At 40.8% G+C, this 26,879-nt stretch overlaps 1 protein-coding gene across 2 annotated transcripts in view; it reads right to left on the bottom strand.

Moving 5' to 3' along the window:
- Window positions 1–19,835: 19,835 nt before the first annotated feature.
- Window positions 19,836–26,879, bottom strand: part of LOC118226823 (metallophosphoesterase MPPED2) — a 51,966-nt gene continuing 44,922 nt past the window's right edge. For both annotated transcript variants that reach the window (XM_035416748.1, XM_035416749.1), the window contains exons 5-7: window positions 22,953–23,068; window positions 22,140–22,253; window positions 19,836–20,703 (exon numbers count right to left, since the gene is read on the bottom strand). In XM_035416748.1, the coding sequence (XP_035272639.1) occupies window positions 20,585–20,703; window positions 22,140–22,253; window positions 22,953–23,068 (349 nt within the window). In that variant the 3' untranslated portion in view covers window positions 19,836–20,584. The remainder of the gene's footprint in view (window positions 20,704–22,139; window positions 22,254–22,952; window positions 23,069–26,879) is intronic.

Raw genomic sequence — 26,879 nt, 5'->3', positions numbered from 1 at the left:
ACCAAAGCAGCAATGCAGATAGGAAAGGAAAGTTTGGCCAAGTGAAAGTGATTATGGAACTAGTGGTAAGTGATACACCAACTGCTGGACCATCTACAGAAGTTAGGAAGAGTAGGAGCATGAATTATGAAAATGGATTTGTATGCAACTTAAGTGATTATAAACACATTTGAAATTCACAACTGAAGTATTGGTTAGAAATGAGTGATCATGTGGACAAACAGATAATGTATATTGTCCATTTTTAGTGATTAAAATACATGTTTTTTTTATAACTGGAAGCACTTTTCATGGTTACACAGTAGATGGCAATCTACAGCTTCCAGTACTGTCTGCATCATAGGAAACAAACAGGTCTTTGATATAATTAAATTCCATTAGAATCTCCCCCTATATCTCACTCCATCTTACGGAGAATGTGTAATCTTTTAAATGTGCCAAGCTCAGGCCGTCACATGGGTCCTTTCCCATCTGTGGCAGTACGTCAATGAGCGACAATACACAAGCTGAGCTCCCTCATAAAGAGATGCAGTTCCTCTGGCCAATTCAGTGTTGCTTCCCACAGACTGAACATGGTAGACCTCATAACAAACCAAGGGAAGCAAAGGGTTTGATTCTTAACACAAGGGCCTCTGCTGGCAATGTCAAGAGGTAAGTCAATTTGAAAACATACTTGACCTGTTGTCAAGTATGGTATGTACATAAAGCACATGCTTCAGTGAAGTCACACAAAGTTATCTGACACAAAGATGCTCAAAAGATTCACATTGCTAAAGGATATTAACACCTTATGGAAAGCCTGAATTGGTCTTTCCATATTGGCTCAATGACAGCAGTAGAGCATAGCCTTCTGGGAGACACGTCCAGCGCGCTCACCACAGTAACACAGGGATACTCACCTGTGACACATGAAGAGATGGTGGTGTGCTCCCCCGCTGCCCATTCAACGGTGGTCGCATCACGTATGTGTGTCACTGCACAACTGATAATAGAAAGGGTTCCAGATACTGTACCTCCCTTTTTTTACAGAAGGTTCACCCAGGCCCCGGCTCTGTTGCTCCAGAAAGATCTGCCTGATGAAAATGAAAAACAACTGATTAGAGAGATTTATATTTTCCACATTGCCAATCAAACATTGGATTACATGCTGTCCTAGCTCTTTGTAAACATTGACTTGTTTTTCATACAATTCTGTATGAACTATGAGAACACATGCTAAAAATATTTCAGCATCAAAATAAATTTCTTGTATGGTCTTCATAAAAACTGAATTTTAAATAATGCGGGCACATGCTAAAAATATTTCATCATCAAAATTTATTTCTTGTATGGTCTTCATAAGAACTGCATTTTAAAAAAATGAATCTTATTGGCAGCAGTACTGTCCTATTGTACATGAGCACAACTTTAATCAATGATATAAACAGTAAACATTTAGATTTGCGTGTAAATGAGCCCCCTGAAACTCAAAACAAAGGATCACTAATGTTGTGCATTCAATACCAGGCAGTAACAAGAAGCCGTCTAATTACTTGTCCTTACTGGACCCCTTAACAAACTGTATCTGCATTTTTAATGCGCTCCCTCAAACCTACACAAACCATTTAATCTCATTAGTTCTTAATTGCAACATGGATGGAGGCAATCTGTTGCTGTGGCGTGCAGGTCTCTTCCCCCGTTACCAGCGGGCAGGGGGTAACGGGTCCCTGGGGCCTGTGTGCCCGACCCCTGACCCCACTCTGTCTGTGCATGCTTCCCTGTCTCTTCCTCTCCTGCTCCCTTAATCGCTCTCTCTCTCCTCCTCTCCCTCCCCCTCTCTCTCTCTCAGTGCTGTCAGCTGGCAGAAGGCCTGCTCGGCATGGCTGTTTAACAGGGCCAGTGGAGCATGTCCAGCGGGGCAGAAGGTTTGCTGGGCCAACTTATCAACGGCCAGGACTTAGTGCCAGGCCCCGACGCGGGGGAACAGAAATCAAAACAAACCCAGTGAACAGTAACCCCCTCCCTAACTGCACCACCCGTCTTTTGTCAGTGCTTGTTTGTGCACCCTGTTAGGGGTAAGCGGGCGGGGCCGAGGCACCTCTGGAAAGGAGTCGCTGCCCACTGGCACTGTCGCTATGCGCAGGGGTCCCCTGAGATCAGAGAAGCGTTGCGTTGCGTTACTGGATCAACTGGGTTTTTTTCCCTCTGTAGTCCAGTTCGGATCCCACTGCTCCACTGATGCCCAAACAACAGGGCACCAGTCGGACCCAGACAGATGGTTCGGCCGCCCCCTCTTCTGTCCCCATTCATGGAGCTGTAGATCAGCAGGGGCAGAGAATTACAGTACAGCAGTAGGCTACACTGATTCCTCCTGCCACAGACAGACTGGCAGATGATGCTAGAAGGTGACACTGACATAGTGATACATTAATATAGCCTGTGTGCTCTTTATTCTGAGCAAAGGACTGCATACAGCTTTGTCTGTTAACACTTCTCATTTCATTCCCATTTGCAAGTGTAAGTGTAAGCCAGCTACTGTAGATGACAGAGTGACCAAAATGTTGAGCGCTGCACTCGAGAAGACAGACTCCAGAGATTACTCTGGAACAACATTTAAAAAATAAAAAAAATCTATTTTTCTTGACCTTTATATAAAGCAGCTGGTTGGGCTGTGGACTAAATGATCCAAAAAGGGTTGTACTCACAGTTATTAAAATGCTCCTTTGCCAAGGCTCATGCTACGACGGAGTGTTTATCAGTTGATTTACTGCCTCTGCTACTGTAGGTCTGTAGCCTACTCCTGCAGCCCCTGCCTTGCTAGATATGAGCCTTAAAGAAAGCCAGACTCTGGCAAGAAGGTACCAAAATGTTTCTTTCTCTGGCCCTCTCTGTTTTCATTTTCTGAAAATTGCCAGGCATGAGCCAGAGACTGTGAGCGAGCTAGAGAGACACAGAGCAAGGGCGCAACCTTGGTGTAAAGACTGGGACGAGGGGGGGGGGGTTCTTCAGCCAACAGTTTGCGAGCTGGAAGCTTAAATCAGAGCTGCCTTTGAAGACTCTAAGAAACATAGAGACTGAAGAAGAACCACAAGATTATGTTAAGCAAGATTAACAACAGCTTTCTGACAAACTGAATGAAATGCATTTTACATTGCATCGCAGTAGCGTAGCCTACGGTTTGCGAGTGAAGCCAACAGGCTATAGACCATATACAATAGCTAGCGAGTTAGCTAACTTCCTGTTACCCATCATCTTGTGAAATTGTGCTCTGGATTTTCAGTCGATTGGCGTTTCACGAACAGCTTGTGGTATGCAGGCACACATTTCCAAATTCATTCGTTTTCATTTTTAATTGTGTAAATTAAATGTTACTGTCTGCATCCAGCTTTCGAACTCACTTCTGGTGATGTTGAAAAGAAGTCACTCACAAAAGCTTGACGCTACAATACAAAGCAGGCTTACCGGCCAGAGAAGTATTTCCAGCCCACTGTACTACTGGTCTCTCAAAACCCACCCACAATTGTCGACTGGGGGTGCGACGAGTCCGACGACGAAGCAGTGGTTTTAAATGAAAACCTTTCCGGTTTTACGGAGAGGTTACATCATTTCTTTCACCGTGCACTTATGCGCCCGTTGTAGGCTGCATTTTACTTGCCCCAAAAACGGGGGCAAGTAAAACGTATCATGTCGCTTTGATTTTTTTTCAGCTGAGATTTAATTTCTATGAAGCCTACTTGGCAACACTGATGATACCAGGGGAAACCGACTGAACAGACAGGAAAACTATTGTAAATGACATGCCACTGACCAATAAATGGTCGCTATTTCGCTGGTGAAACGGTCCATAGCCACATAAAAAATATTACCTGTTGGAGGTGACAAATCAGGTTTTTCTTAATATTGCGTGGGCCATGTCCCCTGCTGAAGGTAATGCCTCTGTATGTGTGTTTGTATGTGTGTGCATGTGAAGAGATGGGATGTTTGATGATGGGGCCTGCCCAGACACAGTTGTGGTATTACCCTCTTGAGTAATGGGGTGATGCTGGATTAGAGGCTCTCTCCCAATTCCCTTGTGGGCCATCTGTATTGGGGGGTTGAGTGAGGCTTTGAAGATAAATACAGCTATCTGTTGTCAGGTGAACACTAGGCTGTGCTTATAGTCATTGTGCAGATATGAAATGGAAAAGAGGGAAGGAACTGACAGATGGAACATTTCTGGTTGTCATCTGACCTTTGATGTGACTCAAAAAATTGCAGTTAATATTTAGCCCTAAGAGGCCCTGCACCTATTATCAGATCCCTTGAGATCAACCAGAACCATTACTCAACTGCTCCTCTCCTTCCACTGCTAACCATGTTCTACCCTTCCTAACCCATCCTCTAAACACTGAATCCAGCATCTGCTTCTAAAAATTTCTCCCCATCACACTTCATTCTGTAAAGGGGGCTGGGAAAAAAATAATTCATCTGATAATTATAGACTGTGACTGCTCTGGTAGTTAAGGAGCCAGCAGCAGACTGACAGTGTCGCCCAGAAGATGAGAGGCCTGGAGCTGTCCTGACTCCCTCTCTGACTTCCAGGCTGTGTTTCCAGTGGAAAGCCCCTGACACAACAAAAGGCTTTTGAATGTCGTGATCAAGCCAGTCCTGTCAATGTACGTTTATGTATAGCAATAAGTATGAAACAAAACACAAGCAGCTTGTGCCTAAATGCCTTCTGCAATAATTTCTAGTTTGTGCAATCGATTGATGATTGTGTTTTGATGCAAGGATGTCATCGCCACAATTTCCTTCCTTCTCTGTAATCCCACGCCACAGGCGAGGTGACAAATTATGAACAGACCAGTATAACACCAGCAATCTGAGTCCAAAGTGCAGGGTTCAGTCCTTTCATTACTAGATGAATGGAGATCTGCGCATGCAGGCTTCTTCCATTCCCTTTATCTACTTTGGGACACTGTTTGATGGTGCGGTACCATAGGTGTCTTTTCCCTCATCAAGAGAGATATTCACAGAACTTCTGTCTTAACACCACCCTCATGCTATGAACCCTAGATGACATCCAGACAAGATTGTTCAAGACTTAACCTTGTTTTTGCTAACCAAATAGGTTGTTCGCTTGTCTAAAATGGCAAGAAAATACCAGAACAAAAAAATCCATTAAAACTTTTAAATTTTAAGTAAAAATGTACAATTTTACAATTATAATTCCTGGCTGTATGTCTTTGTTTATGGAGACACCATGTGCAAGGCCTGTGGACACATCAAGAGAATGACAATGGATATTTGTGTAAAGGAGTGACTGGCATCTTTCTGGAAACTGAAGACAAATTCCATGTGGCCAACTACCTTTTGTAAAAGTGAGACATACATGGCATGCCAATGGAGCTCTGCCCATCGATTACACTAGAGGGAATATCCATAATTTTCTGGTCATGGTTTGGTCGTAGTTCAACTTAAGTCACTGAAAATATTTTTGCTTCTCTCATGTTGGTTGGGCATCTTGTGACAAGAGCATATGTTCTTGTTGCACCCTTAAACATTCTCAGACTGTACTTACCCAACTGCATACTTGAGTGACATATAAGTGTATGCTACACAAGTTACCCGAGAGTAGGGCTGCTGTCAAGCAGATGATTAATGCTCAGGGGAGTGGGAGTCTACAGTGAATCCTTAAAGTCATTGATGTTCAATCCAGCTGGGAGAAATGGGTCACAGAGTTCAGCCTAGCAAGTTCAGAAGCATGTTTTATCAGTTTGCGTAAGTCAATTTGGGATGTTATTTTTGGAGCTCAAATTTAAACCATGTGCTTCCTCTGAGCAAAAATTAGGAGCAAAGCCTATTCAGTATTTTGAGTTGGGATACAAAAACTAAGGCTATGGTTATGTATAGGTTATACCTTCAAATTATTATTGTTCTATTGCCACCTGAAAGAGATCTAATTCACAAACTATATTTTAATATGCTAAATAATGGTGACTCTTTTCTTAAACAATAAATTTGGTACCCAAAGCAGCACTGAGCATATTCAATTCCCACCCCAATTTGGTATGGCCAATTATTTTCAACCACAGCTATGTACATGTGTGAACCCCACTGCCAATTCGGGAGTGTAGAAATCCACAGTCCTCCTCTGAAACATGCGGTGTTGCAGGCTACTTCTAGTCACACTGCCGACTACAGCTCATCTTCCACGGAGAGGAGTCGGAGGAAAACCATTCATATGGGGCTTTGACTGCAATCAGTGGTTCTCCTCCAAAATACATGGTGTTGCCAGATGCTTCTTTTCACACTGCAGTCTACAGCTAAGCTCACATAGAGCGGAGTTGGAGGAAGGCCTTTCATATGCAACTTTGGCTGCAATCTTCAGGTGCTCTTTCAACCAGCAGGGGTCACTAGATAGCGATGCACACGGAACCCTATCTGAGTGAACCCTCCCATTTCCATGCCAATACAGTCACCGATTGAAAGTCGTCCTATGGAGCTACCAGTCATAGTTAGCACTAGCACAGTCCATATATGATCCAAGGCATGGTGCCTTAACCGAATGAGCCACACAGTAGCCCTAAATAATGGTGACTTTAAATAAATGTAGGACACATAATGGATTGAGTCCACAAAGACTTACTTTATGTGCCAAAGTATAATTTTGCAAAGGCAGTAAACAAGCATGCATCTTTGTTTAATTAATCTGTGGCCAGACTACACAAATCATTGCATTCTGAGATCCATGGATGAAAAAGCCAAGTCTCATTATTTTTTTTTTTAGAAGCTCGGCTGGGAAAACTTCAGTATTGATCTAGAGTTTACCTTTTGTCAAGACTAGGAGCTTATTTTTCATTAGAGAAGATTAATCACAGAGTTTGTGTAATTAGCAAAGAGCCCACTCAGATTAGTGGTTAACTCTGCTGAGAAACTGCCGCCTTCAATAAAAAGCCTTGTCTGCCAGACAGAGATGGTGGAATTAGCACACAGGCTACATTATAAACAGTCTCCTCCCTCAGCCACCAGTCCTACAGTATATGACAGAGCCAGAGCCCATAAACAGAAAGCTCCTCAGTGTAGTCTCACTAAGTGCCAGATGATCCTTTCAACAAAAGCCCCCCATCATTCTCTGGGATGGATCCTCCAGGCTGCTGTTTTGTAGATTATGCAGATGTGTTTTCCCTGCTCCCTTTTGACTCTGGGCTTTAAAGTCTGGCCTGCCACTGAAAGAACCGCTCTTAGCAACACAGGCAGCCAGCGAACCTGCCTCTGGGTAGGGGGAGAGCAGCACAGGCAAGCTCTAAAACATCATAAAGGCCCTTTTATGGGTTTCATCAACCTTAGCTCTGTATAGTGGAAGTGCAATTAAGCACTTAAACGCCAGTGTAGGCCTGTATGGGCTTTTACAGCCAAACTCGAAGGCCCTCATAGGAACCAGAAATTATTATACGGTAATGCAAATACTGCTGGGACTGCGGTAACAATAGCAGCTTAGTTTGACAGAGCACACCTCCTGGGTGCTACCTGCCTGTCACTCAGCTGGTTCTCATCAGCATGCCGACGTTCGACAGCTGCCGGAGGTTATATTTGGTGGGAATGGAGCAGAATGTCATTTCACCACATTCAAAAAAAACCCCCAAAACAATAAACTAAATCATCACTGGAAAACATGCTTATTCTACACATTTATGAAGGTATACCTACATAGTGGGTGTACATTCATAAATGGGATGGCTAAGCTGACCCCTCAATTGGCCCCAATCTGCAGTGCATCACATTGTTACATTGGTGTTATGTTGATGGTGAGATTAACCCACCTTGTCTGGGGAAACAGATTCACTTTGATTTAAACAGGCAGTGCATTCACGTCCTTTCATGTTGGACCCTCAACTTCTGCCTACTTAAGAAAGGGCTCTAAGTCCAGGGAAAAAAAACTGTACCATCGGTGAAAAGGACCATTTCTATGGGTACATGATATTGAGTGATTCCTGCTAACTTGAATGTGTGAACATCAAAGGGTGCAGAATCGAATCAATGGCAGGTAAAAACATCACCACATTGTATGATATTCATCAGTTTGGGGCACTATGTATATAGCAATAGTGATTTTGTAGCAAACAGTTAAGAAAAATAATAAAATATAAGAGCGATGTTTTCTCAGTGTACACCAGACAAGCTCCGCGCGATATTGATGGGTACATATTTAATTCATCTAAAGGCTTTTGTTAGTTTCACTTTACAAGCAGTCGGTGGAATTACATATAAAATTACATATAAAACCATTTACATAGTTAATTTCCTGAGTTTGTGTTTGTGTGTGGAGTTTGCATTGTGTCCATGTGAGTTTTTTCCTGGTAGTCCGCTTTCCTCCCACAGTCCAAAGACATTTAGGTAGGCTAACTGCAGACACTAAATTGCCCATAGGTATGAGTGTGTGGAGTGAATGGTGTGTGTGCCTCGTGATAGATTGGCAACCTGTCCAGAGTGCATCCTGCCTCCTGCCTGGTGCACACTGGGATAGGCTCCAGCACCCCCATGACCCTGGCCAGGATAAGCAAGTATAGATAATGGATGGATAGTTAGTTCCAAAACATTTTTAAGGATAACACTTCCTAACTTTTGTTTTCAAACCAAACTTCTGAAAGTTTCCCATTTCAGTCTTTCTGAGTCCTTGTATTGTTTGTTGTAATAGTCTGATCTAGTAAATTTCCTTTGCTCACCCCCACCACAGCAAAATATTGCCTTCTCACATCATGGATCACCTGTACCACTACAAAAGCAATCTATTTGCTGTTATGTCCTGGATGATAGGGGTATGTAAGCAAGCCATCCAGACAATTGGAAACAATGCCTCAGTAACCACGTGCAGAAAAAAGTGTGTAGTGTGTCATGAGGATGAAAATTCCCCCTTGGCACAACATGTAGAGCTACACCACAATATCTGTAGTCCTTAAGAGTGCTAGAGATATGGGTAACACTTTACAATCCCGCACAAAAATAAGCATTCACTTATACTTGAAATAATGCGTAAATCATAATGAATTAAGGTATAAATCATGATGAATGAAGGAATAGACTAATGCTTAACGCATCAAAAAGCATCGAACAGCCTCCAGAGCCATATATGAATGGTCATTAAAAATGGGCATTGTTATGTATTGATTCCCTGTTAACATATGGTGTAAATTACTACTATGAATTAACGCATTAATGAACAGTCTCTTGTAGATGTAATCAAATGGGCTATATGGTGCAAAACTAAGGGATGGCAAATTGCATATAGAGATCACAGAGGGGGGTGGGGTTTCGTAGTAATCACAACCCAGGGGAGGGGGAGGGAGTGGTCAGTCAGTTTGTTGAAATTGCAGCAGCTACACACATGCAGTATATCAGCTGTTTTCTCATGTATGGAAACTTCCATTGGCTACACAATTTTGGTCGGATCCCCATTCGATTAAAAGGCCCAACTTTGTGTAAGGGCATGGGTAACAGTTGATAGCGACCCCCCTGAAACAGAACAAAGAACAGGTATGGCCACTGCTATGTGCAGCCCTGGTATGATGATACCTGCGAACAGCATGAGGGGGGCTAGGTGCTCCCGGTTGACCCATTTAGCATACTGGAGGACACCTGCCGAGCTACCAACCATACGTTGCAGTGTCATGTGGAGGGCAGCACACCAGACACTTCAGCCTTCTCATCAAAGGCGCATAAAGGCCAAAATTTCCATCTCCATTCACCCTCTGTGCCCTCATAAGGGCTAGGGTAGGCCTAGACCTGATGCAACCATCCTGTTATTTCGAAATACTGTAGAAAGGCCTACTTGCAGTGTCATGATGTGGGCCTGTGCAATAGACATAAGGTAATGCCAAGTGTTTACCCCTGTCACCAGCTGGACAAAGTTTTGGTTTATACCTTTTTATTTTACACCACATACCTAATTTGATTAGGACTACACTATGGTGAAGTCACCCCTCAAAAATATAAACAAATTAGTCAAATGGCGCAAAAAAACTAACTGGCATTAATGTGAAATCAAAAGGCTAGTATCCTAGCTGGACAAACTATAAACCTGTGTTTCGCTGGATATTTCACAAAGGCAAACTAAAATACTAGAAAAACATTCCCCCCCCCCCCCCCCCCCACCCCCCATGCAAAGCGACTTTGAGTACTTAGAAAAGCTCTATATAAATCTGAGGTATTATTATTTTTTATTATGAATTGGTGAAAATCAGTGAACACCATTTGTGTGTGGCGCACAAGCCAAAGTTTAATTTTGCTTCTGAATAACAAACCGACTGAATCTACTGAACCACCTGATATGCAAATTGGTGACATCAGATTTAAATGACATCAGTTTGGTGACATCTGGTTGAGATGTGCACACTTATTTCCATTGTAGAACCCATGTTTTCTGAAGGGCTTAGCAGAGTGAAATAAAATCACTGAGTTGGGAAATTCATATTGGGTTATATGTCAGCAAAAAAGATATTGACAAGACTTTAAACATCACCTTTCATCCCTGCGAAACTGGGTCTTCAGACAGTTTTAGAAGGTTGGATGTCTGGAGGAAGCAGTATACAGAGGTGGAAAAAAAAGCTGTGTAACTAAGTTGTGCTGCACTTGTTACGTTTGGAATTCCTAATACTACAATGTAGAGCAGTGGCCTCCAACCCTGGTCCTGGAGAGCTAGAGGGTCTGCTGGTTTTTGTTTTCACCTTAAAATTAGCACCCAATTGAGACCCAAGACACCAGGTGAGTTGAGTTAACTGTGTAATCATCTGCTCTAATTGATTCATGAAGTGCAGAGTCACTATGAAAACCAGCAGACCCTGTAGCTCTCCAGGACCAGGGTTAGAGACTACTGATGTAGAGTGATCCACAGCCTTATGAAGGCTTAATGCCACTGTTTAATCCTCCCTGACAATGTAGCAGATTCTTAAGCCTCAGCAGCAATCGTATATCAGCCCAGTGAAGCTGATAATAGTTTTGTTAATACTATTGAATTTAGTTGGAAACTTTTAATGATTCTTTTTAAAAAGTCTGCATTCACAAATACTGTTTGAATTGGATCACTCTGACAAAATCTTTATAATAAAACAATAATATTAATATTAAAAAAAGAGCTGTTTAGTCTGTTTATTAAATTCAGCATGGGGGGGGGGGGGGGGGGCGGCTTTACTTAGGAAGACACACATCTGAATATAACTAGAATTTATGTACAAGTAAAACTGAAAAAATTGGTCTTTTTCCCTAGTTGGAAAACCTCATTGAGGAGGTGTAACAACAATGTCTCTCCCGGGATTTGAACCCTCATGGCCCTCTGGCCGCGAGTTCAGCAAACATAAGGGCCGCTTCTCGGCAGGATTACTTTCTGTTGAGGGGGCGTTGTGCTCTCGCCCAGCCCTCCCCCTACGGCATCCCTGTTCTTTGATGCGCGAGCTTGTGCAGGAGGGGGAAATAATGTAATTTTGATTATAAGCATCTTCCAGACACTGGTGAGGTTAGGGCTCCAAGGGTCTGTTGTGGGAATTTCATATGTACATTTGACAACACCCCTCACCTCCGGGTGCAAGTTGCTGGGTTTCCATGGTGTCTAACAGACAGAGGGAAGCGTGGCTATCGCATAACCTCCCTTCAGATTGCTTCAGGGATAAAAAAAAAATTACAACAAATGTGGATTCCCATGAGAAATTAATAAAAACCACTTTACGACCCTTTAAAGAAATCAGAAAAAGGCAGGTTAAATACTCAAAAGATACAGAACTACCTCGGACTGAAAGAACAGTGCCCAGCAGACAGCTTTTCCAGAAAGATCTGTTCGCATTTGGTGTTTTGGGTGATGCGGGGCTTTTCATATCAGCTGTAGTCTAGAGATCCCTGACCCCAGCATGACCTCGAGGCCCAGTTACAGATGAGCGTCATGGAGCACGCTCTTGACAGCATGACTGCTACTGCCCAGTCAATCAAGACATAGAAGAACATGGAGCCATATGTTTAGCCTGCAATGGAAATACATTGCCCCTATGTTTATATGGTCATTCGTATTAGCTTTCTCTAGCCATTCACATGAGCGGGGAAAACCCCTTGTGCTCAGTCACACATCCTCACACAATGAGTTTATATGTTTGTAATCACTGTAAATAAATTCAATTTGAAATATAATGTTAAAATACATTTTTTGCATTAATTTTACAATCCTAAGGAAAAAGAGGGTAAGTAATAATTGGAATTGTTTATTTTTAATTATGACATATAATGATCTGATGAAAGGCACAAATTAAGCTTCAGACACATTGATTGGAAAGGTGGCATGGTTCCAGAAAGGGTGGGGAGAGGGGGTGTACTACTGTGTGAGGCATTTAAACTGAATTGCTTCAATTCCCAGCTGTGTAAATGGATGCAATTTAAAATAATCTATTTAAAAACTTGTCTTGGTTACAAATTATGTATTTTCAACTGTAAACTGTATCTCTACTTTATCTAAAGGAATAAGGGAATACAGTGTGAGCACATCAAAGCTCTGCATTATTTCTGCATATCCTATATCCTAATGAGAATAAATGTGAAAATGTACACTGCAATCAGCAATTCTAGGGTTTCAAGCACAGCTTGCACAAATAGACTGAGAAAACATTATGGACTACAGACAAGATGGACGAAGAAATACCCATAGGTTTCATGAGGATTGGACAGACGGTTGGTAAGTTATAGCTAAATCTGTGGCAGGCCATGACCATTTTAACACGTTTGTGAATCAAGGACATCAAAATTCCAGCACCTTTGACATGGGGTCATAGTGTGACAACTGAATTTCCATTTGTGGGAACATAGGCTACAACTCCTCCTGATTGCACTGACTGCATATTGTTAGTTAATGGATATCTTGGAAAAGGAAGCTTTGGAATTTTAACCAATAACACTGTTTCTGTAACCTTCAATTCCTGCAAAGACATTGTGTTTTTTTTTTTGTTTGTTTTTTTTAAACTTTCGCGTTTTAACTGTATCTGCTTACGGCGATTGTTTGGCGCGAGTACGCCGCTTTCATAAATGTAGTGCGCACCATTTGTTTTTTCTCTCAAACACATTCACTACTGTACATCTGCTCACCACCATAATATACTTCAAATCGCTTAAACATACACATCTGGTTTCAAACATTGAATTGATTTATTTTAACATACCATGTTCAATAAATGCAATTTTAGAAGTAGTTGCTACTAACCGTGGTTTATTCCGTTTGTTCCATTTTCAAACGCGAATGACGAAATCCGAATGTCACGATTCTGCGCAATTTTATTGGAAGCGCTGGACAAGAAGAATTAATTATTTTAGACGGGGGGAGACCATAAAGTACATTCGTAATATTTTCTCATACCCAATTAGATGTGTGATTATTAGATATAAAGTAGCAACGGATAATAAATGTATAATAATTATATGTAAAAATATATACTGTCATTTCTTCTGAGACAATGGAATATTGTATAGACATGGTATAGTCCGTATATAGACAATGTGTAGTGTTTATAAGCAGGTCATTTTGCCCTCAGTAGTGGTTGACAGTAGGTGGGCGTAATTGGTTTAGTATAATTGAATGAGTATAAATGATGTGCTGATTATTTTGTTTTGTATATATATATATACAGTATATGTAAATGTCTGTATAGTAGTTGGGGGCGCTTTGTAAATAAAACACCCCACTTGGGTTGCACAAGTTTGAGTCTCAGCTAGCTCCAAAGTTCATTGTAAAATCCGTCCAAACCGACGATCCTTGTGTCAGTTTCAAAGGCCTGATCATTATCCATTAGGCTACTCCCCAGTTCAGTGTGGTGGAAGGTGAAGCTATGTTGAAAGCCTCAGAAAGAGTAGTATATCTTTATTATATCTTCCCTTCCATCACACAATTTAAACATAGCTTTACAGACATCATCTGGAGAGTCCAGGAATCACAAATTATATTTAAACTTCCATTGTGAATTCATTGGACCAGTTATACCTGGACAGTTCTTTCTTGTACACTCATTATTTGATATATCACAACTTTTGGCATGTTTATGACTGAAGGTCATCAGAAATAATCTTTTTTTCAGCAATGTAGGAGGACAATGTCATAGGTTCAAGTTTGACTTTAAATTTCCATGTGTGGGATCAATTTTGTGCAACTCCATCTCTCCATTAATCAACCTCAAAGTGGTTTTACTGACATAAAAGCCATTGTGATTCCACTGACTTCTCATGATATAGCGATGGGAACTTTGGGACAAACTTGTTCTTGTGCATTATAGGCCTGATCCTAAGCCACTAGGCCACACCTCAGCTTAGAGAGGTAGGAAGTGAATGGATTGTAAGGAGTGGGAAATTCACAGACTGAATAAAAGAATATTATAACCTTATTAGGACCTTCTCCCAGTCAATTTAAAGTGCCTTTGCAGACATCAAGTCTTTAAACTGATGAAGACTGACCAAAGTACTGTATATTGAAAATTTCTAATTGTTCAATTGTTCAAGTCAGACAGTGCATCTAACTGCAGCTGGACATTTTGGTCCAATGTATGCCTGGTTTTCAACATAGCATTATGGGCCAAAATGTAAATATGTGCATCATAGCGCCACCATGTGGCCATTAGATGGGTGATTCCCTCCCAGAGAAGTGGGGGGCCCATAACAGACCACCTACCAAATATGATTACTCTACAACGTATGGTTTCTGAGCAACAGATACTTATCAGATAAAAAGAAAAAACAAAGAAATAAGGAAAGAGTTCCAGCAAAAAAAACTGAGTTCCTGCAGTACATAATTGGAACCTAATAAGTAAGTATTTTGTCATTGATGTGTTTATTTTGGGTAGCTCATATAACGGCATCCAACATTCGGTCGCAACCGCAATCTGAAATCAATGAAATAATGGGTTGTGAAGATCTATAAACAGACCAAAGAATAATGGGTTTAGAAACAAGATTTTTTTTGTTTAGTTTGTAAGTGTGTAATCTTAATGCCAGTTACAGAGTAATAATATCAATGGGAAATAATCCATAACACATGGGTGTGCTGTAAAATGAAAGGCCATACATTTATCCTGTTGCCTCAATGCCTTAATTCACGCAAATAAATGATAAATGATGATAAATTAACTCCAGATTGCAATAAGATTCAGTGAAAAACTGCGGGATTAACACTTGTAGGGAATAGTAACAGTGCACTCCTTAAGCAGTGAGTACAAACACACACGCACACACATACACACCATCATCATCATTTATACATTTCGGTTTTACCATGTAGAAATTACAGCACTTTGTATACATAGTCCCCCCCCCCCCCCCGTTTGATGGCACCATAGTGTTTAAAATTGTGGAGTACAGGGCCAAACCAAGAAAAAAAGTCTTTGTCCAAAACATGATGGAGCTCGTCGGCCCCGCATGGCGTAGGCCTGTCGCAGGACGTGTGTTGAGATTCCACAGCGTTGCCTCCACCGTTTGCTCGTGTCCTCACCTGCAGCGCAGCCGAGTGTGGCGACGGGGGTGATTTACGCCGCTCTCCGGCCCCCTGCGTGTCGCGAGGACACCTGGGGTCACGGTGGCAGCCTTCACCACCACGCACACGGCATCCATCATAGCCCTGCACAAAGGAGCGCTTGACAAATTTCCGATATCAATGGCAGCTGTCAGGACAGCATAGGGTAATAGCCATCCTTGTCAAGTAGAGCTATTAATTCTTGCCAGTGTCAGTGGCGGGATAATTAATTGACTGTGCATCCTGGCCCAGAAATAAAGGCTTGCTGTCTAACATGGCCAGTGTCACCTCCATACTTGTGTGGAGCATCAGAAAGCGAGGATGCAGACGCTGGTGCTTCGGAGAAGGGGCAGTATTGTCATTGACTTGTCTCCCTTGCTTGAGGGGACTGGGCAATTTACAGCACTTGATGAGTGAGCACAAGATGTTTAATTCTGTGCAAACACTGCTTTGAACCATTGATCATTGACATCAGTCAAAGTGTGACACTACCATATAGCGCCAAATTGTGCCTACGGCGTGCGTTCCGTGCGAGACAACCTTGTACAGGACCAATAAATATGGTTTATGACAAGTTTCCAGACTAAAGTGACTTGTATTTTATTCCTCTCCCTCGGCTGCAATATCATTGAGAATATAATTCACCTCTCAGTGGTTGGCACCTCAAACAAACAGTGGCTGTCCAATCCGAAGCACACATATTTACATCTATATATAAATGCATATAAATATTCCATTTGTTCATATTCAAGCTTCAGCCATACGGCAAGAGCAGTACTCATGGTGTTATGGCTGCTGGCTAAACGTCTTAAATGCTGTTGTTCTTGAAGGTCTGCATGTGCTCATAGTTCCATTTCCATACCAGACCAGAGTGGTGGTTAGCCCTCTCTAAATGTGCACCAGTGATAGAAAGTCATTGCAAAAATTTGTCTTTTGATGAGTTGCAAGGCAGGTTCTGTTCTGTCAGTTTATAACAGATGTGGGATGAACTCCAACAGGCTACTGAATTGACCTTGGTAAACCCAAGGGAATTACAACTGTCAAAACATCACAAAACATCATTGAGTGCAAGCTCAGAAGTCCGTATAATGAAATTATTTAAATCTGTACTTGTGAAATCACCTTTCAGTTAGTTGTAGTTCATGCTTTCACGTTTACATTTTCTCAACCATTGGCCACACTTACTATTTTGCATTTTACCCTATCCGTATGTACAAATAATTTAGTTCAAAATACAAAATTCAATGCAATACAAATTTTTATATAGAATCAGAGTAAAGGAACATATAAGCTGCAGAAACATGTATGTGTTTTGTTACAAATGAAAACATCAAATATGGCAGCACATGAAAGGGAACACATAAACACTCTACTCCCACATATAAATCATGCTTTCTTCCCACCTAAAAATGGCTTTTCACATTGATTTTTAGGGCTATGTTAATATGATTAGGGTGGATTATGCTAATGACTTCTGTGGCTCTCATGGGTCTGGGGCTATATTTTGCACTATCGTTGGGGGAAAGTTAATTGGTTTGGTCCCTTTGATGTGTGGGTGGGGAGGGGAGGGATTTGAGTGAACTGGATTCTAGCAGTTTGAATTTTTTTTGGCCATGGAGATTCACATTTGCTTTTGGTGGAGGAGACCCAGAGCCTTGACTTCAAGTCCAAATGCTGTTATCCTCTTGCTGCCATTTTTATACGAACACTTACATATGACAGCACACCAAATGGCCATACAAACTGGATTACAATCCTACAGTAGGGATGAACGCCACAGTCATTGTGCTCTAAAGAAACATTTCAAACACAACTTTTCACCAATTGTGAAGGTCATTGTGTAGATGACCACCAACACTTTCAAGATTGTTTTCAGAACCAAGAGTCTCATTGTGTCCACTCAATTATACACAGGGATGTCAAGGCATTTTTCCCTGAAGAATATTAATTATGGGAGGTTTTTATACAGTATCTGTGAGATTAAAAGACAACCAGGCCACAGCTAAGCATCATGGGACATCAATGCCAGAATGCTTGTCCTCCAGGGTAAGGACACTGATTCCCCCCCCTGGCAAATTTTTTTTTGTACTTTTTCTAATGAAAACACAATGGGAGAACAGAACCAAGAAGAACAACTTCCATACAAAGTAATTGGTTATAAGTCTTCATAAAACTATGACATCAATTTCAATTAAATAAAGCAAACATACAGTGACACCCTCAGTACCAAAATGATTCACTTCTCATTTACAGGTCAAACTTACAAGAAAAATATTCCCAATGTTATCAGTTCCAACTAGTATGTAAATGGAACTCCCTAAAATAAACAGAATGCAAAATCATATTGACATAGGATAAAACATTTTCATAAAAACACTCAGCTATTTAATAAGTAAAAATCTTGCAATTTTATTTGCATATAAAGGCAGCTAAATGTATATCACAATACATTTAAAGAAAAGAAGCCATTCTAAACTTCCATAAACAAGGAAACTAAGTCAGCAAAAGCCAAGAAGCATTTACAGTGGCGAAGTTGAAACAACTATTGGCAATGTTTTATTGTGCTAGCAAGATTGCATTTACACACAGTGCAAAATTAGAAAAAGAGACAATAAAAACACAAATACAATAATATTTAAGATTTAAAGGACAACTAAACCTTGTTCAGGCAGGTGTGTAGAAAAAAGGCTGTCGGTTTGTAAAAGTGCCCCTTTCTGATGATGAAATTCTTGCGCGCATAAGGCAAATTCGGCCATGAGACGGGCAGCATTGAAAGCACAGAGAGGGGTGAAGTACAGTTGTGTACGTGTGTTTAAAATCTGTATGCATACATACACACACACATACACAAGTAAACACATACACACACAAAACAGAATTCTTTTCATAACTTGCTATAAAAATACACACAAATTTAGTGCAGAGGTCAGATCATGTAAGTACATTTGCCACACTTCAAATTATTTGTCCAACGAGGTACGCACAGTACAGTAACCTTTTTCAATTCTTCCCTGATCTAGTAATTGATGTTCCTCTGAATGCATTTCTCCATTTCTCACTCATCGCGGAAAATAAATAAGGGACCTATTCTCTGCTACCAGAAGTGACATTCTCACAATATACTGTAAAGCTAGTTTAAGGGCAGTTTCCTTGTCTGCCAAAAGAAAGCTTAACTGTCCTCAAAAAAGGAACGTAAAAAAAAATAAAATAAAATAAAAACCTACAATGGCATTTCATATCAAAGTATCCAGAAAATGCATATATAAACAGTGAGCTCCATAATGTTTGGGACAAAGACATATACTTTTTTTTTCTTTTCTTGATTTGGCTTTGTACTCTGCAATGTTACATTTGTCATTCCAATGTGGTTAAAGTGCAGCTTTTATTAATGGGAATTTTCAGACATTTTGGTTTCACCATGAAGAAATTATGGACAAATGTGTTTGGGACAAACAGCTTCACAGGTGTTTCTGATTAGGCCAAGGTGTTCAATTGCTTCCTTAGTGCAGGTATAAGAACGTTTCCAGTATCTAGCCATGATTCTAGGCTTTTGATTGCCTTAGGTGTCTATTATTGTCGTTTGTAAATGAGGACCAGAGTTGCAAATGAAAGTCAAGGAAACCACTTTGAGGCAAAGAAATAAGAAAAAAGTAGTCAGACATAGAACTAACCTTAGGCTTACAAAATCAACTGTTTGGAACATCATTAAGAAGAGAGAGCACATGGTGAGCTCTGTAATCACAAAGGGACTGGTGGGCCAAGGAAGACCGTGGACCGACAGTTGACCAAAGAATTTTTACCGCAATGAAGAAAAGGCCCACACACCTGTCTCACAGATCAGAGACATTCTTCAGGAGGCAGGCATGGATATGACAGTACTGTCCGCAGAATACTTAACGACCAGAACTGCAAGATGCAAACCATTAGCTAGCCGCAAAAACAAAATGGCCAGATTACAGTTTGCTAAGATGTACCTAAAGGAGCCTGGAGAGCTCTGGAAAAAAATCTTGCGGACATGAGACCATGATTCACTTCTATCAGAGTTTTGGCAAGAGCAAAGCATGAAGGCCAAAAGGAAATGCACCCCCCTTAACTGTGAAAAATGGTGGTACGGTTGCTAGGGTTTGGGAATGTATGGCTGCCACAGATACTGGCTCATTTGTCTTCATTGATGATGTAACTGCTGATAGCAGAAGCAGAATGAACTCTGCACAGAAGCATCTTATCTGCTCAAGTTCAACCAAATGCCTCCAAACTCATTGAGCAGCGCTTCATCCTGCAGCAACACAATGATCCCACACATACTGCTAAAGCAACAAAAAAAGTTTCTCAATGTCAAAAATTGAAAAATTCTTGACTGGTCAAGTCCTTCACCTCATCTGAATCCAACTGAATATGCCGAAGAGAAAACTTAAGGCAAATAGTCCCTGAAACAAGCAGGAGCTACAGATGGCTGCAGTACAGGCCTGGCAGAGTATCACCAGAGAATATAGCCTAGCACCTGGTGATGGCTATGGGTCACAGACTACAAGCAGTCATTGCATGCAAAGGATATGCAACAAAATACTGAACATGACTACTTTCATTTAAATAATATTAACATGTGCCAAACATTAGTGCCCTAAAATTGGGGGTTACGTATAAAAGGTGCGGTAATTTCTACATGGTGAAACCAAAGTTCATAAAAATATCCTTAAATAAAAGCTGAGATGCACTTTTGTGCACATTACCACATTAGATTTCAATTGTTTTATTACAAATCTAAAATTGTGCAGTACAGAGCCAAATCAAGAATAAACATGCCTATGTGCCAAACACTAGCTCACTGTACATATATAAATATATATATGTATATATATGAATATATATATATATACATATATATACACACAGACCATACAAATTCACAAAGCTTCATATTATAGATCCAATCCATTTTCAACGGTTTGACACCCCCCCTCCCCATTCCCACCACAATCTTTAAAACACAATTTTATGTATTTTTGTACCAGCAGTTTACAAAAGCTTATTTTTTTTGGAAAGAACATTTAGCATGTTTGACTCATTAGAAAAGAATGGAAATTTACATCACTCCCTGTGATTTCAGGAGCTCGGGGGGTTGGGCAGGTCAAATACGATCGGGGGATTGGTGGGCTGGAAGCTGACTGTGCAGGTGGAGGCGTTGATGTATGTCGTGTACCCGTCCGTCATAATGCCATACCCTGCATGGGGAGAGAGACCACGCCCAAATTAAATACAAACTGCAAAACAACATATTAATAATGTTTAGGGGTAGCAGAAAATAATCTGAATGAAGGACAGAGTCTCTGGTGTGATTTTAATGAAGAGAAAAACACAAACTAAAAACTGTCCTATTTAACAGTGGTAAATTACTTATAAGTAAATTGATAAATTAATTTGAAATAAAACCAAAGAAAACATATAGTTTTTGGTCTTTAAATCATTCTTGGCATAGAAAATACATGCTTGTTACATGCATGTACAATTACATACTACAAAGTCTTCTGCCTCTGGTTAAGTTCTCTCCAGCTGGAGTTTTATTTGTGCATGATGCCAGTTTTTAATTAAAAACACAAAGGCATAAGCGATGATGTGCCTGGAGAACAAGGACCTTCTGGGCTTGTTTCTAGCCCAGAAGCAGATTAGGGCTCTGAAACTCAGATTAGCGGCCACAGCTCAATATGATATTCATTCTGCTGTTCGGCCGACCTCCCCGCGGTGTAATCCCGGTAATAAGGGTGGGCCAATGTGTGGCCTGGAGCGATTAAACATTCTCTTCAGATGGACTGCCTCACTGTGCCCGGCCATTTTGGGAAAACCCTCTTGTCCGCCCCTCATTCTTTGCTCCAATCCACCAGTCACAGATGAAAAGATTCTCAGTTCACACAGTTTTCCCCTCATAGTTGATCAGAAGAGCTACAGTTAATTTAAGTTATGAATTAATTAATTAATTAATTAATTAAATAACTAAATTAATTTACTTATTTTTGGTGTGTATGTTAGATTAGGTGTTGTGTTATAGGTATATGTGGGACGTTCTATAACATTGTCTGGAATATAATGCAATTATGTCCACAAAAAACCTACTACTTTTCCATTTATCTGCTATTGATTTCCACAGGTGTGAACATTATGTGCAACACCACTGGAGTGCAGAACAGAGTACACACAGTACAATTTTCAGTGTTAAATAAACTGTTAGAGTACATATGGTCCCTATTGGATCATATGTACTCTGTTAGAGTTTAATTAACATTGGGCATTTTACCGTGCAGGGCATACAACCCCCTTTTTTCTCCTATTTGTTGATTATAAAGTGGAACTGCTCTCTGGCATTCTGTGTATGTCCTAACCTGTTCCATGTTTATTAGCATTGTTGCAAATATTTAGCATTAATTACATTTTTTAAACACTGCAATAGACACTGCAATTTTGCAAATACAACCGTATTGTCCTTGCAATATTGCAAAGATTGTCTCTTTTTTGTTGTTTTGGTAAAAATGAGATAAGAAGGGCTGTGCCATTGCCATTTGCTGAACAGTAATGCCCTCAAACTGTCTGAACACCACAAGTGATGTGATGTAGGCTATATGACTTGGCTTGGACCAATACATTGCAGGAAGACCGTGGCTCTCACCCTCATGGATCCCCCCAAAGGCGTGGAGTTTGGGCCGGACTCGCCTCTGCACGGTGTTGAGAAGCTCCACACAGCCCACCCGCTGCAGCTCCTTCGGAACCCAGTCCCGAAAACCTGCACCACACACACACAGGGTGAGACTCACTGTCAATTTCAGTCCCAGAAGTCTTCGATCTCATCAACAGCATGATGATAGGTGATCGGTGTCTCTGCCTAAACACTTCCATCGGGTAGACCAAGCAACAAGCAAAAGGTTGTGTGTGTCCCATCCTTTCCACTGTTGATGTAGTTCATGCAATAATATACAGTTCCCTTCAATCCTCCAACTCTTTCAGCTAGTCAATTCTAAAGTTATAACCTTCTGTGTTGAAACGCTTTCCTCTGGTGAACAGAGGAACAATAACTCAGTTTCAATAGTCAAAGGCAGCAAACAGAGTTCCACTGAATCACACCAAGGCTACAGACCAAGCGCTAAGGCTGAGGAGGCAAAGAGGACTTCAGAAAACAAGACAAAGAACTGAGCTTAAATAAGAAAAAAGTAAAATTGCACGCAAGCAAGACAGCAGCAGAATTCACAATCAAAAAGCTGTCAGTCTCAGCACCGTAAAATGAGCCTGATTCCCTTTTACCACTTCAGATAATTCATTTGGAAGTCAATGACTGTATGCAGTATTCACATGGCCAGAAGTGAAACGCTTCCGAATGGCAGGCTAAACATTTGAAGGATAAAATTGGATATCAATTAATATATTCATGTGATAAGACTGAAACCAGAACATTTCATGGGTGTATGATTGGTGGCGTTCGGCTTACCGAGTGGAGGCCCATGGGTCATGAGGATGTCGATGCCCTCTGGTACCTGGTTCCACTTGTCCAACAGAGACTGGCCCCGGGGCAAGTTGAAGCCCCATCCATTGAACCAGGGTGTCCTGAAGGGACAGAAAGACAAAGATGTTCAATGTGACTGCCTGCAGCTGATGAAGGAACGTCATCTTGTCAGAGAATTTTTTCCCCACAAAAATAATCCTTTTTAAGTGACAGAGGGGAGTTCACTGCAGTCAAGATAACACTGCATTTGTGTTAAAGAAAAAATGGAGGTCCGATAAAAGACCCCCTTCCACTGTCTAGAGAAGAGAAGGTATTCTAATGGTTACATATCGCTGGAAGGACGTAAAAGATACATCTTTTTTAAAACCTCATTTAGTCTTTGCAAGTTACTTTGCAATCCATTCCTGTTTGAAAATATAATTTAAATAGAATTTCAAAGCGTACTAGGTAAAAGCTATCAATTTCAAAGACCACAGAACTCCTGCAGGTAGATGAGAGAGGGAAAAAAGATGAATCATACTGCTCGCACACACTGGTTCTCATGCGAGTCTTAAAAAAAAAAAGATCTCTGCATTACGTGCTGCTGTATATGCTGGAATTTTCTGGAAAGTACAACTGAATATAAGATAACAAAGGCACTCCATAGGCATTATATAAGGCCCTACTGGCCCGACACAACCCTGGACTGTTGCCACATTCGTGTGAACAGTACAATGCAGTGGTGCTGTTTTGAGCCAATACGCCAGAGCACTGTGTTATATTTGACCCGGGGAAACTGGGCCCCAACATAAATAAAATTTGTTAGAATGAGGAATCACCACCTCTGCCGTGAATGGGTATCTACTGCAAAGGAGGTGAGCTCTGGCACAAATCAAGCCTCCTTGCGGGTGAGACGAACAAACAATTAAGATAAAAGTAATAATTCAAACCTGTCGCCAGTTTCAGTTCAACTGCCCTTCTGATTTTCTCAACAGATTAATCAGGTACGAAGGCCTGTTCCCAAGTTTACGTGTGTGGATTATGTATTCTGTAGTAGTGCAAGAGCAGTGCAAAAATCACTCAGGCATTTAAAATAACCTTTAATTGAAAGCCCCATATAAAAATTCTGATTTGAATGAAAAAGTTTAGGTTTCATCTCCCTCAGCACTAACAGCATTACCACCAACCAAACCTAAGCAAGTAGCAATCACTGCAACTGTCATAGCTAAAAATGGGAACCCTTGCATTTACTTCTAAATTAGGTTGATTGAATACAGGCCTTTTTATAATGGTGATGAAATGTGGATGAAATACGTGACAGAAGTTGTATCGTAATGGTAAATGAGAAGACTTCTGCCAAGCAGGACAGATGTTTTAGCAGGCTTGATTTAAAACACTAAAATCAACCAAGCAATATTTGGTATTGATACAGTCACCATAAACATAAGTAACAACACACAAGTAAATGCAGAGAATTTTTCCTTGAACAGCAATATCCCTTCTGCCTTCAGGATCACTGTGTTAAGTTAATGACAGCCAAATGTGTCATAATTTTACAGATGCAAATGAAGACACATTTAAAGAGGCAGACACTATTTTAATTAGGCCATACGATGCTCACATTCTAGATTACAGAATAAGCAATGCTCATCTGATCAGTTTCAGGCACAAAACACTTACAACTGGATTTGGGAAAAGAAAAGTTACTCAGTCAAGTGGTCAAATGCAGAAACAACCAATCAAAACCCAGGATAGGAAGGACAGATTTCCCATCCATAAATGTATTTATGAGCTGAGGTTTGTGAAGATTGCTACAGATGCAGTTCTGTTTATAACTGCTTTCACAGACCACCACTAAGTACCCTGTCAGATACTATGTCAGCAACTGGAACAGAAAAAGCTTCCCTGTTGTAATTATAAAGCAGAAAAGTGCTATTAGGTACACACCAAGAGAAATGCTATTTGTAGTTGGTGTAATGTGACCAACAAAATTTGCACAAGCTGGTATGTCTTCTACTTGTAATTCCCGGCAGAGCTTGCAATAAGCCCCCTGCACATAATGCTGCTATAACTACTGTCAACTCCACTCTCCTGTTCTTCGACCATAACTGCCACGCGACTAACCGAAACAAGGTGAAACTCTCAGGTGTCCATTCGGTCAGCATCCACTGCTTTTGCAAATTATATAACTTCACAGAGTCTCAGATATCTGCTAACCAAGTTACATTGCCTGGAACAACCGTCCACTGTACTTAGACTCCAAACGGATGAAAAACAGCCTGGTTGCTCCCTGTTGTACTGAAGTGCCTCTCTTCTGTTGTCAGGGAATTTTATTAGTATGCTGTCTTCAAGTAACATTTACACTGTAAAATTGGCTTGAGATGGCCATCTGGGAAATATCAGGTCAGTACGCACGCACCTTAACAGGGGCAAAAAATCCCCCTGATATTCTTTGGAAACGCAGGTTTCAAATATTTGTCTCTTTCTCCGCAGAGCGAAATCCTTTTCACATGCCTTTTCCGCAACAAATGGCAATGCAGCAAAGTCTATTTATTTGCATTCTCATCAATGTGAGGGTTGAACGGTTAAGTGTTTTCCAACACTAGTGGCAATGGCCTAAGACTTGTACCTATTAATGTTCCACATGCACACAGTGGCTGGTCTCACTTTCACATCTGTAGTGCCCCTCTTCTTAAATCAACTTCAAGCACAAAAGCCACCATTTATCAAAACACTTCACTTCGGGGAGCACTCTGAATAATAATCCAAGGAGAGTGCATGGCAGAAATGTTGTACTGCATTGAACTAAAATTTTCTGAATTTATAGAGTGGAAATATGCCCCATATTTATGTTTTATTTTTCAAGCTTGAACCCATTGCTCTAGTACATTTTTCGTTTTCTATCCACCTGCCTGATTTCTCCATTTCTAAACTTGTGATAGTGTCACAATGTCCAATCCCAATCAAAGTTGACAGGTTTATAGATGCACGTAGAAGGCTATTTTATAAAGTGCTAGGCCTTTGGATATGGTTAGCATGTACCCATATATCATTTAAATTGGCAAGCCTCCTCAGAAAAGCAGAGGATGGTCTCTCTGTACGTACTCTCTATGTAGAGCCCTAATGGAAGAAGTCAGCCTTGTGTCAGAAGTCATGTGACTCATATAGCAATGAGAGCTAGAAGGCATAAGAATAAGCTGGCTTCAATGACATATAATTAGATTTAGACAGCATTTGAAAGAATTAGGCCTATACCTCTGGGCCATTTATACTTCACAGGATGTCAAACAGATATTACAGCACTCTTTCAGGGTGGTCACTGGTACAGTCCAATGCCTTGTTTGAATTCTGTATGGTGGTCGTTAATGCCAGGGGACAAGTGGATTAGCAACACTTTTCCACATATTTCAGATTCAACATTTAACATGCACCGAACTGAATGCATAGCTGGGAAACTGCATGTACACATAGAACAACGTACGGCGAAATCCTTATCTCTTTGATTACAATGAATGAAGAGTCATGACAGTGCGATATTCTTTAAAATTGCAAGTTTGTTCAGAGCTAGTAGAAAACATGTATATTGAAAAAAGGTTAAAAATATTGCTATTTTTTTAGATTAATACAAAAAAGCTTCTTCACACGGCATCAGTTATATTACCAATAAATGGACCAAACAAACCTAAATTCATATGGCCAATGCATGGATACGCAATGACAATTGGGCAGCTGATTCCACAGGAATTTACAATACTGCAGGAAAAAAAGAATGAGGAAATGCAGGCGAAGCCCTTCCTTTCTTCCACGTTTGTCACACATCACAGCATCACACATTTCTGAGTATAAACCGCCTGGTACAAACACAATGCGTTCCCCGGGCCCCGTGAAGCCTAGCACACACTCGCTTTCTCTCCTTGACACAGCTCAAGAGTT

Source organism: Anguilla anguilla, chromosome 5 (genome assembly GCF_013347855.1).
Source record: "Anguilla anguilla isolate fAngAng1 chromosome 5, fAngAng1.pri, whole genome shotgun sequence".
NCBI lineage: Eukaryota > Metazoa > Chordata > Actinopteri > Anguilliformes > Anguillidae > Anguilla > Anguilla anguilla.
This window is presented reverse-complemented; position numbering and strand designations above follow the sequence as displayed.